The following is a 13,395-nucleotide window of genomic DNA, read 5'->3' on the forward strand; positions in this document are numbered from 1 at the left end:
TTGACCGAAAAACACTGTATTATTATGTGGTATGCTCGATATAAGAAAAATATGGCACAAACAATTCCACGCTTTTCTTACAATAATACAAGTATTTCGGGAAATATTACTGTCAGTTTATATAAGGAACTATTTTTTTACTTTTTAATTTAATGGGCTTTAAAAGCACGGTTTTAGTATTTGAAACCATACTTATTATTTAGCCAGCTTTTTAGTGTTTTCATTTTCTTTAAGGATGTGTTTAGGTAAATTCTGCTTTTAGCTGCATAGTTTTAGGGGCCTTTTTTTGTACCAAAGTAATTCCATGTCGTTGTATGATTTCGCTCACTTTCACAGTGTGTGATAAGAATAACCTCACATACCAAATTTGGTTGAAATTGGTCGGATAGTTCCTGAGATTTAGGATTTCACTAAAAGGTTGGTGGTGGCACGCCCATTTTTCAATTTATACAACTCCTCCTATAAAGCTCTTCCATAACTTCTTGTTTGTGAAATTTAATGCTTCACTTCAACAAAACCGTTATATGAGGAGTGGGCGCGGTTATTATCTGATTTTACCTATTTTCATAGCGTATGGAAAAGTGCTAAAAAGCAGCAAATTTGGTTCAGTTAGCTTCAGCGATTTGGAAGATATGTACATTAAAACACTTAAGGGCGCGCCTATGCCCACTATTAAAAAAAATTTCGGCCAATAGATGCGCCTTGTTATCGCGATCCCCTGCACCAAATTACAAGTAAAAAACATAAGCTTGGTTTTATATTTAATTTTTTTTTAGATGAATAATTTTGTTCCTTGAATTTCATAAAAATTACCGCATATACATAAATATATTTTTTTTATATGTTTATATGTATATAAATAATAAACAAAATTAAATAAATTAAAATTATTTTTAGACCTATTTAAATAACACAAGTTTAAAGTTTTGTTTTGGTCGTTCGCTAGGTGATTTATATACCTACACTCAGTGTTACCTCCATGTACTTCAATAGCAAAATGTTTTAAAGTAGCAAATTACTTAGCACCTAATCGTATGTACCGCAATCTGACGTCACTGCCTAATCAATGAAACTCAATGAAACACAATCTGCGTATAATTTTTGCAAGTTCGCTACTAACTTATCGCTATGTACGTTTGAAGCTTTTCTAAGTTATTATTAGGGCTGTGAAATGTTTTTACTTTAATGTGTTGTAATTTTTATTAGAAAAATTTCTTTTCTGATAGGATGTGTGGTAATGTTCATCGATAATACTACTTTCTCCATTAATTATGAAGATAAGAATTATCGCCATAAAGTGATAAAAATATAATTTTTCGTCTTTCAATCATTATCGATATGATAGCACGATAGTTATAATGGGCAGATAAATTCAGAGTTGCATTTCAATTTTTCCAACTACCCCAACGGTATAACGGAGGTAATTAAATGGTTTGACTTGTAAGCTCACAGATCTAAGCATTTTCGATAAAAAAATTCTAAATAATTTTCCAAAGTAATATAATTATGGATCACCCTATTAAATTCTCAACGCTCACCATTGAAAGTCAATTGATTTATATAATCGCTGTGTGCTAAATGTAGTTTTTAATGCAGACAATCAGGATTCGTCACAACTGCGACGTTCGATGAGTGAGGAAAAGCATAAATAGTAGGAGTTTGAACTTGACGAAGGTTTGTTGCAGAAAATTTTTAGTCAGTGTTTTTTAAGAAGATTAAATAAAAATATTTAATAAATTATTTTGTGGATATAATTATTAATAAGTTTTATGGTTCAAAAAAGTCACAATAGTTTGTTGGTGTTGACCCAAAATAACAACAATAACAAAACAGCACCGGACTTTAAAATGACTTTTCTGTTGATGGGAATGCTGCAACTTTCGTTGATCATTGGCGGTACATATTTTGTCGTGTCCAGGTAATTGAATACATCTTGCACACATATTTTGATATCTCATAATGAATATTACTACTACAATAATTGAAAACATATTTTTTAAATTTAAATGTACACATTTTGAAATGCGATATTTTGGTGAAATAATGATGAACTCCTGAAAAAAAGCTAACGAAACTACATCCACAAAAATTTAAATTTTACGGAATATTATTTTTGCGGGGTTAATAGGTACGTAAATAAGAAAAAATGCCATGCCGTATTTGTGGAGCGAAAAGTTCTGAAGAGCCTCCCACGCTCGCAAAAAACTAGAAAAACTTATTTGGTTTTGTACTTAAAATAACGCATAATTTATTATTGATCCATACTATTGTAAAACTCATGTTACCAACTTAAAGGTGAGAGCTATAGGCAAATGATGTGCAACTATGTTATTTAGTTCCACACATGTGCAGCAAGCTATAAAAGATATGTGCTTTGATTCGTTCGACAACTTTTCTGGGCGTACGTTAAGTCAGTGGTCTGTACTCATAAACAAATTACGAGTGACCAGTTAGAAACCAAAAATCATCACGGTATTAGGGAAGATCGGTATCCTGAAATGTACAACTTGGATTTCTTTATGCGACGAAGTTATTGTGGCTAGCTGGTTTAAATTCTGTTGAAACAATATATATCATAAAATAAAAATAATAAATCTTAACTTGAGCTTTTCTATATAAAAATCCATCCATCAATTCGTTGAAGTGGTTTTTGACAGTAGCTATGATCAATATTCTGAACGTCGTCATTTTTGATTATATTCGAGTTTTCGAGTTAAAACTCGTTTATTCAGATAATTAAAAAAACTCTTACTTTTATGTATTTGAACATTTATTTTTTAACCCAGCTTTCCGTATGTTACATATGTTTAAACTTTTACAGTAAGTTAGTGAACTTAGCTACTCTGTTGCTAATTTTCTCTATTTCATTCAAATAAATAGCACTTCATTAAAATAACTAGCACATTGGCCGATATAGGTATGAGTCACAAAGTCAACTGGAAGTTCGAAAATACTTATCCTAGCTCCTAGCTAAGTATTGATCCGATTGAACCTATTTTTGACACAAGGGTATATTATTGTATTATCAAAGAAACATGTTCCCCTAAGTTCAAAAGTATATCTCACAGATTGACCAACATTTTCGGCAAAAATTCAGCCATAGGCACTGGAGTCCACATACCATATTTGGCGTCTGGGTTTTCGAAAGGTTATGATCCAATTTCGACAATTTTTAGGCATAAGATAAAATACCTTGAGGGCACTATTTGTGCAAAGTTTTATCCGGATACATTGATTGATGCATGATTTGTATACTAGAAAGTAAAAGAAACAGATGTAATATAAAATTGTGCTTTATGGGAAGTAGGCGTTGTTTTTGCCTGATTTCGCCTATTTTTACACTGTGTTATAGGAATGACAGGATAATATTACATTCCGAATTTGGTTAAAATCAAACAGTGATGTGCGATGAAATAGAGCCAGTACTATAGATATATTTTAAATCAATATATTTCAGAAACTTTGTTTTTTTTTTTTTTTATTGGTAGAAAAGAAACAACGTATGGAGTTATATATTAAGTTACCAATTGAAAGTCTTAAGTCTTAAATCAAAACTAAAAAAATTAAAAACTCATTAGCATGTCCCGTTTTGGCTGTGCTTTGAAATAGAGCCAGAAGTCGTTATTTAAATTTATTTGTTTCTGGTGATTTGAAATCTGTAATTTTTAATGAAACAATCAATAGAAAGGATAAAGAATAATAACTGTTACATTAATATTTAGTGCAGTATCAATTGTTTTTTATAACTGATGTGCAAAATCTGGGCATATAATCCACCAAATTCTGGTACATAACAGCTGGAATTTTATACCATGCGGCCTTCACTAGCCTCCAAAGGTCATCTTTATTGGATTTTGGCCTCTCAGAGCCACTTTAACCTCCGACCATAAATTTTCTATAGGATTGAGGTCTGGTGATTGCGGGGGCTAGCTTAAAACTGCGATGCCGTTTTGTCTCAACCATTCCTGTGCCCGCTTTGATGTGTGTTTCGGGTCATTATCTTGTTGAAAGACCCATTGAAGGCGCATATTAAACTCCGCATAAGGTAATATGGTTTCATTTAAAATCTTGGTGTATTGTAATGCATCCATTCACCCTTTGTCTGAAACAGCGGACCTGTTATGAGAAGCACCCCCAAACCAGTATACTCCCACCGTAATGCTTTATCGTGTTTTTATTGTGTTGTGGAAGGAATTCGGTATTGGGCGCACAGAAAGACTACCTTGGTTTAAGTTGAATAAATTCACTTTGGTTTCATCTGACCCAAGAATTTTTCGTCATTTACTAAATGGCCATTCAGCACGACCTTCGGCAAATTTTAACAGTTTTTTTATACTCTCGCAACCTGTTGCTACAGAGTATAATAGTTTTGTTCACCTAACGGTTGTTTGTATCACCTAAATCTAATCGATTTAGATATAGGGTTATATGTATATAAATGATCAGGATGAAGAGACGAGTTGAAATCCGGGTGACTGTCTGTCCGTCCGTCTGTCCGCCCGTGCAAGCTGTAACTTGAGTAAAAATTTAGATATCTTTATGAAACTTGGTGGACATGTTTCTGGGTACCGTGAGACGGTGGTATTGCAGATGGGCGTAATCGGACCACTGCCACGCCCACAAAACGCCATTAATCAAAAACAAATAAATTACCATAACTAAGCTCCGTAATAAGATATAAGACTGTTATTTAGTACACAGGATCACATTAGGAAGGGGCATCTGCAGTTAAAATTTTAAAAAGTAGGCGTGGTCCCGCCTCTAATAGGTTTAATGTGCATATCTCCTAAACCGCTAATGTTATAATAACAAAATTCACTGGAAGCAAATTTTTTTATAACCTCTACCCACAGTGTGAAAATGGTTAAAATCGGGTGGCAACTCCGCCCACTCCCCATATAACGGTACTATTAAAAACTACTAAAAGCGCGATAAATCAAGCACTAAGCACGCCAGAGACATTAAATTTTATCTTTGGGATGGTATGAGATGACTTTATAGGCACCGCGTTCAAAATTAGACAGTGGGCGTGGCACCGTCCACTTTTAGGTGAAAACCCATATCTTGATATCTGCTTAACCGATTTCAACCAAATTCGGTACGTAACATTCTTCTCATATTTCTATATTATAGTGCGAAAATGGGCGAAATCGGACTACAACCACGCCTACTTCCCATATAACACTATTTTAAATTCCATCTGATTCTTTCACTTTCCACTATGCATATCAAGCAACAATGATTATATCGGGGTAAAACTTTGCGTGAATAATACGTTTAAAGTATGCCACCTTGTGACCGAACCGACCTAAATCGAACCAAAACTGTTCAAGCCTAAGTACTAAATATGTGGACCCCAGTGCCTATAGTTGACCTTCTACCGAAAATATTAGCCAATCCACAAAGAAATCTCAAACGAGTATACCATTTGACTTTGCGAGAGTATAAAATTTTCGGTTCTATCCGAACTTAGCCCTTCCTTACTTGTTTTATATTGACTATGGTCAGAAACGGTACCTTCCGAACAACTTTAGCTTTCAAATTGTTTTTGATTTATAACTTTCGAATGGTTAAAGCATTCAGTTTCAAAGAATATGCTTCTTAAGGGCGGAAGACTCTAGACTCAGGATTCGCCTTTGAAAAACCGCACTGATTTTGGACTTTTTACCTCTATTTTCTAGTTTTTCTTTATAATTTCTTGTATTTGCAACCATTTTTGTTTAGCAGCCAACCATTCGAGCTATTTCCTTTTGGCTTTTTGATTGTAAACTCAAAATTTTTATCAGTTTTCGGCATTCAGAACAGCAGTGCTTGGCTCTTCCCATTTTTATACCAAATTTATATGAAACAACAAAATTTACATTAACTGTATAAAATTAAAACCCTTTGCTCACGTTTTGTTGAAAATTGTATCAAATAAAGTTTTTTCGCTTCGCAAAATGTTTAATTTTATCGTTTGGCTCTATTTTAACGCACACGTCATTGCACAGTCAATTCAGTCCAGTCTTTCACTGATTTGCGAACAATGCACTCGCAATTGAATTCAGAAATACTTGAATAATATTCAAAGACGATGCTATTATTTATCTACCGTTAGTTCATAGAATATTAGGTTCACAAAAAACTTTTAAATGAAGTACCATCGTCAGCGATTGTGTGGCTTTATTTTATCGCACATCACTGAACATTAAACCTATTATTTTTTCAAAAATTGTATCCCACAGTTCTCCCTTGCTACTGCAATCCCCTGTACCAAATTACAGTTTCATAATTGTATATTACATTAAATACCGGCATTTTGTGTTTGCTTATATTTAAGTTCTATATTAAAAGGAACCTTCACCGTATTAAAACATATTTATATTCATTACAATAAAATGGCAATTTGTTGTCCTGGTCCATTCCTGGGCTTATTCAAGTGTGTGAACCGTTTACGTAGTTCTTCCACCGCTCGCTGGAAGTCTTCCACGCTGTCTGCAGCTTGGTTCGTATTAGGCTGGGAATTTTCTTGAGACTGAAACCCCTCGTTCCTATTTTTGTCCTCTGCTACAGCATCGGCAACCGTACTAGCTGTGGAGGATTGAATTGATTCATTGCGCTTTGCCTCACCCAGCAGTACTTGACGGCGATATTGCGCAAAATCTGTGGAACCTAGATTCATGGAATTCAAAGGACGTGACACAGTTGAATATAGACCACCAGAAGTCAATGGCAACGATTGCGTAGTAGGCGATTGAAAGCCTGTGTTAAATGGAGAAAATGGAGCTGCGCTGGGTGTTGGCGAAACATTTATGCCGCCCCGCACACTATTCACCGGTATAAGTTCACCATTCGCACCAATGACAATTAATGTATTCGGTGGGTACTGAACGCTATTCACGCCATTCGGAATTGGCCGAGAAGTAGTTGATAAAAGGCTTGACAGTCTATTGGGATTGATTGGTTCAGGATTCGGTGTAGTCACCAAAATCAGATTTTCCGCCACTAACCCTTGCAGATCTTGTAAATCGCCCTGAAAAATGCGAAAACCTCCGCCGCCGCCACCTGATTCGAATATAAAGTTAATGGTTGAATAAATAGCAAACGCTAAAATAATTATTTACCGCCTCCTCCAAACGCTCCTCCAAACGCTCCTCCACCGCCACCACCTCCTCCTATACCTGCGCCGGTTCCACCTCCAACTCCTCCGGTAACATTACCAAGAACACCACCACCACCGCCACCGCCACCTCCTCCGCTTCCTCCACCACCTGCTCCAACAAAACCGAAACCTCCACCAAAATTTTGTGGGAAAAAAGGACAGCCGCATATGCCAGGTGGTCCTGGCGGTCCAGGAGGGCCGCGTGCATGGGTATAATATGATGGCAAAGCGTAGCCAGGCTCTCCTCTGGGACCAGGCGGACCCATTGGTCCTGGCGCTCCGGGTTCACAGGCACATTTCATCAGCGATGCTCTAGTGCCCGACCACACGGAGACTGCAACGAATTTGATAATCAACAAAAGATGTTAGTTTTGTTTTTAAGATGTCACGTACTGAAAATTGTAGCCAAAACGCCACTGCACTTCATTCGAGACTTTATATTTTTTCCAAATAAAATTACAAAAGAGATGTTATCACGATAAAGTTCCAGTTGACTATGAGAGACAAACTACATTCGTTCACTATTTATACACAGGTGCTGGAAGTGAATTTTACCGTATAATAAAGCCAGTCCGTTACTGCACATAAAAAGTAAATTTTAAAAGCCATTGAATAAGCTGATTGTAAAGAAATATGTTTTTACGATTCATTCAGAACTTTTAACAATCAAATGCACTAAAATATTCAGTCTTTGAGAACTTGTCGCTGAAAACCGTTACATTAAACGCACTCAATCCGTTTTTTTATTTAAAAAGTTACACACGCTGAGATGTACGGCCTATCGATCGATGCCACCAACCGTTCTATAATGATCATTTACTTCATTACTGGTACAACAAAGCGCCAAAGAACAATATGAATACTGAAGCGATCTTCCGTTAGTGAGAGAAGCATAAATACATTCAATTGATACACAAAGCAATAAGTAGCATACATAAATATGGACAAGCAGTTAGTTAATAGGAATATATTTTTGGGGGTCAGATAAACTAATGTAATGAGCAACATTTTAGCTTGCTCATTTTAGCCGTTTAGTGTTTTAAAATATTTTCGAAAATTGTGTCTTACGAAGACCTTGCTTTCAATCTTGTTTGGCGCCACTTCTTTTTTATCATATGTGACCTTATATCGTCACGCCGTGAACGTTCGTTTTCTGCTTTGTTTTTCATATCAACATCATCCATTAACCTGTGTCCGCTAAAAAATTACGGAGTCCAATGGCTTAGATGCTCAATGAACATGTTCAATTTTTGATTTCAATCTCCACGATTTTAAGTAAATAATCGGGTGTAAGTCAATGGTAATTTGTAAAAGTATGCTGAACATATGTAAATGATTTGAATTTACTTTGATACCTCTCTCAAATTTAATACTTTTTTTTCGAACACCTATATTTGTGCACATTTTAAGTTTTTGAAAGTTGTAGTAATGTTTGCGAAACTGATGTCAGAAAAATGCGAGATGAAAAATTAAACAAATAATATGTACATTCATATTTTGTTACGTTTATTTTTGATATAATACAAGTAGAAACAAATTAAGTTAGAATTTCTTTTGTTTAGAGTTTTCAAAGAGTTGCTTCAATGATACGAGGTGTTCAAAAAATAACGGAACTTTTCGTTTAATAAAAAATAATTTATTAATTTATTTACATTAGTTTTGTGCCTTCTAAGCGCTGGTAGTCGCCATTCTATATTATGCACTTATACCAGCTCTTCTTTCAATCGTCGAGACACTCGATTTTTGAGATAGCCTTTAACTCTTTCAGCGATGCGCTGACGGGGAGTATTCTAGTCAATAAATAAAAAAAAATCGATTTTTTGTGTATTTGTTATGATCATTCAAGAATATGTCTACAAGAGGATTTTTCAAAATTCAAATTATTTTCGGAGATATATGTAGGTATTTTCCGGCATCCAAACTGGTTCGGCCGGAACTGAAACTTTAAACGCGTTTTTCTCGAAACTATTTTTATCAAAACGATATCCCCTGTTTTTCAGGTTTTACTGGACTGATTTACCAAAAATTTTTAGAGAGTATTCTTTACAGACTTGCCTATATCTGGAATTATCCAAATTCCCAAATTTAAATTTTTACTGTTTTTAAAAAATTCGAAACTGTCAAAAAAAGAGGTTTCTGTTTTTTTTTTTCAAGCAGTCGCTATTTATTGATAAAATTTTCTCAACTTTTCCGTAGTTCCAGATATTTTTAGATTAATAATTTTTTGTTTTAGATTGCTAGGTGAGTTGAATACGTGCCAATTTTTTGAGACCCCCCACTTTATCAGCTGCTAATTTTTTGAAATTTTTAACTCTTTTTATACCCTTTCAACATGTTGCTACAGTGTATAATAGTTTTTTCACCAAACGGTTGTTTTTATCACCTAAAACTAATCGAGATAGATAGATAGGTTGGTTGAAAAGTTTCTATTTTCAGAAAGAATTAGTACTACTACTATTTTTTCTCAAGTTGATACATCTGTCGTGAGAACACATTCCAAGTTACAAGTCATTCTGTCAATTAATTCTTTGTTTACAAGCTATTTGAAGTTGACGTGTCAGAATATTTTTTTAAAATGGGAAAAATTTAATATCGCGTAGTGATTAGATTCTTGGTTTTGAAAGGTTTAAAAGCAAAGGAAATTTATAAACAATTGTTGAAAGTGCATAAGGAAATCTCACCTTCAAAACGCACCGTGGAATTTTGAGCTGGTGAATTTAAACGTGGTCATCCTAGGCTTATATATATAAGACGGTCCACCCGAAGGACGACCAAAAACCGATCCAAGATCCAAACCGACGAAGATCCAAGTTTAACTAAGCGGGAAATTGCTAATGCCATAGGCACCTCAGATGAACGAGGATTTCATATTGTACATGGAGAATTACATATAAAAAAGATGTTTGGAAAGTTAATGCTGCACACGTCAACAATTCAACAAAAACAGGATCGAAAATTAATTTCTCAGCTCAGTTGTTCCGCTCCAAATCAGATGAAGTCACAATGATCAGCAAAGAAGGTTATGACATTCGTTTTTTGGGATGTTGATTGATTATCTGCAGAAACGTAAAATTATCAACTCTGAATATTATTGCAGCTTTTTGAATCAGCACGATGAAAAAATTCGTGAGAAAAGACCTGGTTTGCAGCACAAAAAACAAAGGTGTACCTGCTCACAAAGGTGTTTTAACAGTGACAAAATTCAACAAATAAAAGTATGAATTACTTGATCATTGGAATAGGTGTATTGAAGTTTATGGAGATTATATTGAATAAAAAAATATATTTCGTACCAAAAACACAATTTTTTCATTTCGAGCGCGGAAATTTTGAAACCAACCTATATACTTGTATAAATTATCAGGATGACGAGACGAGTTAAACTCCGTGTGACTGTCCGTCACTGCAAGCGATAACTTGAGTAAAATTTGAGTTATCACAATGAAAATTGGTACACATGTTCCTTGACACCCAATTAGTGTTGGTATAGCAGATAGGCGGAATCAGACCATTGCCACGCACACAAAACACCATTTATCGAAGAACAATAAATTTCCATAACTAAGTTCCACAATAAGACAAAAAAGTTTACACTCGAAATGGTATGAGAGGGCGTGGCGTGGCACCGCTGATATTTAGGTGATATCACGTATCCCGGGACCTACTCTACCGATTTAAACCAAATTCGTACGTAACATTATTTTGATATTTCTACATTACAGTGCAAAAATTGCCAATATCAGACAAAAACCACGCCTACTTTTCATATAACTCAATTTTAAATTCCATTCGATTCTTTCACTTTCCAGTATACAAATCAAGAACCAATCAATGGATCCAGAAAAATTTTGCACAAATAGTGCCTTTGAGATGTGCCACCTTATGACCAAAAATTGCTCACATCGCATACCGAATAGGTGGACCCCACCCAGTTCTTATTGCGAACATTTTATTCAAAATATCGATCAATCTGTGAGATATATTTTAGAAATTCGGAAGAATGTATGTCTGTACGTCAAAAATAGGTTAAATCGGGCAATAATTCCTTAGCCTGCATTTACCGGCTGTCTATCGAACTTCCTGTCTTTATAACGCACGTATACGTCAATATGTGAGTTATCTTAATGAAATTGAAAGAGTATGTTTTTCTAATAATGTATCGTTGTGCATAAGGTATTTCACAAGCTTCGATCCTGGCAGGTTGCCAGAGTTTGAAATGTTCGGTTACACTCGAACGTAGCTCTCCCTTACTTGTTATTTTTTTGTTTTTTCCTGTATTCTTTTAATATTAATAAATAACTAATAAACAAGAAAAAACGTTAACTCCGGTTGCACCGAAGCTATTATACCCTTCACAAAATACAAAGGGTCCTTACAAGAACTTGATTCCGATCGTTCAATTCATATGGCAGCTATATGCTATAGTCATCCGATGTATACAATTTCTTCGGAGATTGCCTAATTGCCTTAGACAATAACTCATGCCTAATTGCGACTCTAGACTCTTAACCCTCTTAACAAACGAAAATCGCTATCATATCATCAATCAATCATAAAAACACGTCTAACCTCAGCGGCTGCTACAGTTAAAGTAAGCAATGAATACAGTTAAAAATAATATCGTATTCCAGGGATATCTATATCAACATAATAAAAAATATTACAATTGGACTCTCCAAATCCTCGAAAATTTAGTTTTTTGAACACACCTCATATTTTATTCATAAATATTTCAGAATTAACTACAAGTATTTTACTGATTTCTAGTGAAAAAGAATACTGTCGACCGGAAATTTCAGAATATCTGCTTTCTTTAAAATTTTTATTAACAATTTGAATTTTTCTTTTACAATTACAGGAACGCTTACAGTAGAAGAGGTTTACAAAGATCGCGACCAATTCGCTGCGCTGGTACGCGAGGTAGCCGCACCTGATGTCGGTCGCATGGGCATTGAAATACTCTCATTCACCATCAAGGACGTATACGATGATGTGCAATATTTGGCATCGCTGGGCAAGGCGCAAACGGCGAGCGTAAAACGTGACGCTGATGCGGGTGTGGCCGAAGCCAATCGTGATGCCGGCATACGCGAAGCTGAATGTGAAAAGAGCGCCATGGACGTGAAATATTCCACGGACACCAAGATCGAGGATAATTCGCGTATGTATAAGTTGCAAAAAGCCAACTTTGATCAGGAGATCAATACAGCGAAAGCTGAATCACAATTGGCCTACGAATTGCAAGCCGCAAAGATACGACAGAGAATACGTAACGAAGAAATACAAATCGAAGTTGTCGAACGTCGCAAGCAAATCGAAATTGAAGCGCAAGAAGTGCAGCGCAAAGAGCGCGAACTAATGGGTACCGTTAAACTGCCAGCCGAAGCGGAGTCACATCGTGTGCAGACGATTGCGCAAGGCAAACAGTAAGTGTCATATTAATCCGAGTGTAACTCTTTCAATGAAATTTTCTTCGTGCTTCTTTCGCAGGTGTCAGACAATCGAGGCGGCACGTGCAGATGCCGAAAAGATACGTAAAATAGGTTCAGCCGAAGCTCACGCCATTGAGCTTGTCGGCAAAGCAGAGGCGGAGCGCATGCGTATGAAGGCGCATGTCTACAAACAGTATGGTGATGCTGCCATCATGAATATTGTACTCGAATCTCTGCCTAAGGTGAGTAATATTGTAGAGTTAGTTCCAAATACCATCTATTTAAATTTGTCTGGACTCATCCTTCTGTGCTAGTTTTACTATCGAAAGAAATTTTTGGATTGATACTTTATAACATGCTGCTAATAGATTTATTGCCGTAAAGATAAAAGATGATACACATTTTGGTTTCTGCCTTGGCTACAAAACGTGTCAATAAAAAAACTGAAGTTTTAACAAAAGGAACGTGATCTATAGGTAAAAAAATGCTTTTCTATGAGACGGAAGCAAAAATTATCGCACAGGCAACTTATTAGACAGATTTGTCTCTCCCCGAGAGTCAAGAATTGACTAGGGATATACAAAGGGATTAAACGTTGCCATAATTGTATTGACTGAACAGTGGCCTTTGGAAAGTCATCGATTTTAAAGTTACTAATCAATGTGGGGGCATTCAAGAAGTTTTTCTTAAATCCATTATTCATTTAAATATACCAATATATCCGAAAATTGTTATCTGCATAATTTATGCCACTTAATCAAACTAAACTTATGTATGTATGTATGTGACATTTTGCCGAAGTTCTCAATAGCATAATCAAAA

The 13,395-nt window shown here is 35.4% G+C and overlaps 2 protein-coding genes across 7 annotated transcripts in view; one reads left to right on the forward strand and one right to left on the reverse strand.

The window, feature by feature from the left end:
- Flo2 (flotillin-2) overlaps positions 1 to 13,395 on the forward strand; it is a 315,478-nt gene that overhangs the window by 296,239 nt on the left and 5,844 nt on the right. For 4 of the 6 annotated variants that reach the window (XM_014234677.3, XM_014234675.3, XM_014234679.3 and 1 more), the window contains exons 5-6: positions 12,000 to 12,567; positions 12,632 to 12,815. In XM_014234677.3, coding sequence (XP_014090152.1) covers positions 12,000 to 12,567; positions 12,632 to 12,815 — 752 coding nt within the window. Of the gene's footprint in view, positions 1 to 1,714; positions 1,919 to 11,999; positions 12,568 to 12,631; positions 12,816 to 13,395 lie in introns of those variants that run through there. The other 2 variants (XM_036371253.2, XM_070110432.1) reach the window with 2 other exon arrangements.
- LOC138857294 (keratin, type I cytoskeletal 13-like) lies at positions 6,368 to 7,751 on the reverse strand. The gene is made up of 3 exons (XM_070109628.1): positions 7,535 to 7,751; positions 7,104 to 7,475; positions 6,368 to 7,044 (listed from the first exon to the last, which is right to left on the reverse strand). The coding sequence occupies exons 1-3, from the start codon at positions 7,566 to 7,568 to the stop codon at positions 6,368 to 6,370; spliced, it is 1,083 nt and encodes a 360-aa protein (XP_069965729.1). The 5' UTR covers positions 7,569 to 7,751.

The sequence above is a fragment of the Bactrocera oleae genome, chromosome 5, assembly GCF_042242935.1.
Source record: "Bactrocera oleae isolate idBacOlea1 chromosome 5, idBacOlea1, whole genome shotgun sequence".
NCBI classification, from domain to species: domain Eukaryota; kingdom Metazoa; phylum Arthropoda; class Insecta; order Diptera; family Tephritidae; genus Bactrocera; species Bactrocera oleae.

What these genes read in the sequence shown, in the direction of transcription:
- LOC138857294 (XM_070109628.1), bottom strand. Translation starts at nt 7,568, where the DNA reads ATGAAGTGCAGTGGCGTTTTGGCTACAATTTTCA. An exon ending in CGTTTTGGCTACAATTTTCA is followed by an intron (nt 7,476 to 7,534) that starts GTACGTGACATC and finishes AATTCGTTGCAG; the next exon opens with TCTCCGTGTGGTCGGGCACT. An exon ending in AGGAGCGTTTGGAGGAGGCG is followed by an intron (nt 7,045 to 7,103) that starts GTAAATAATTAT and finishes TATTCGAATCAG; the next exon opens with GTGGCGGCGGCGGAGGTTTT.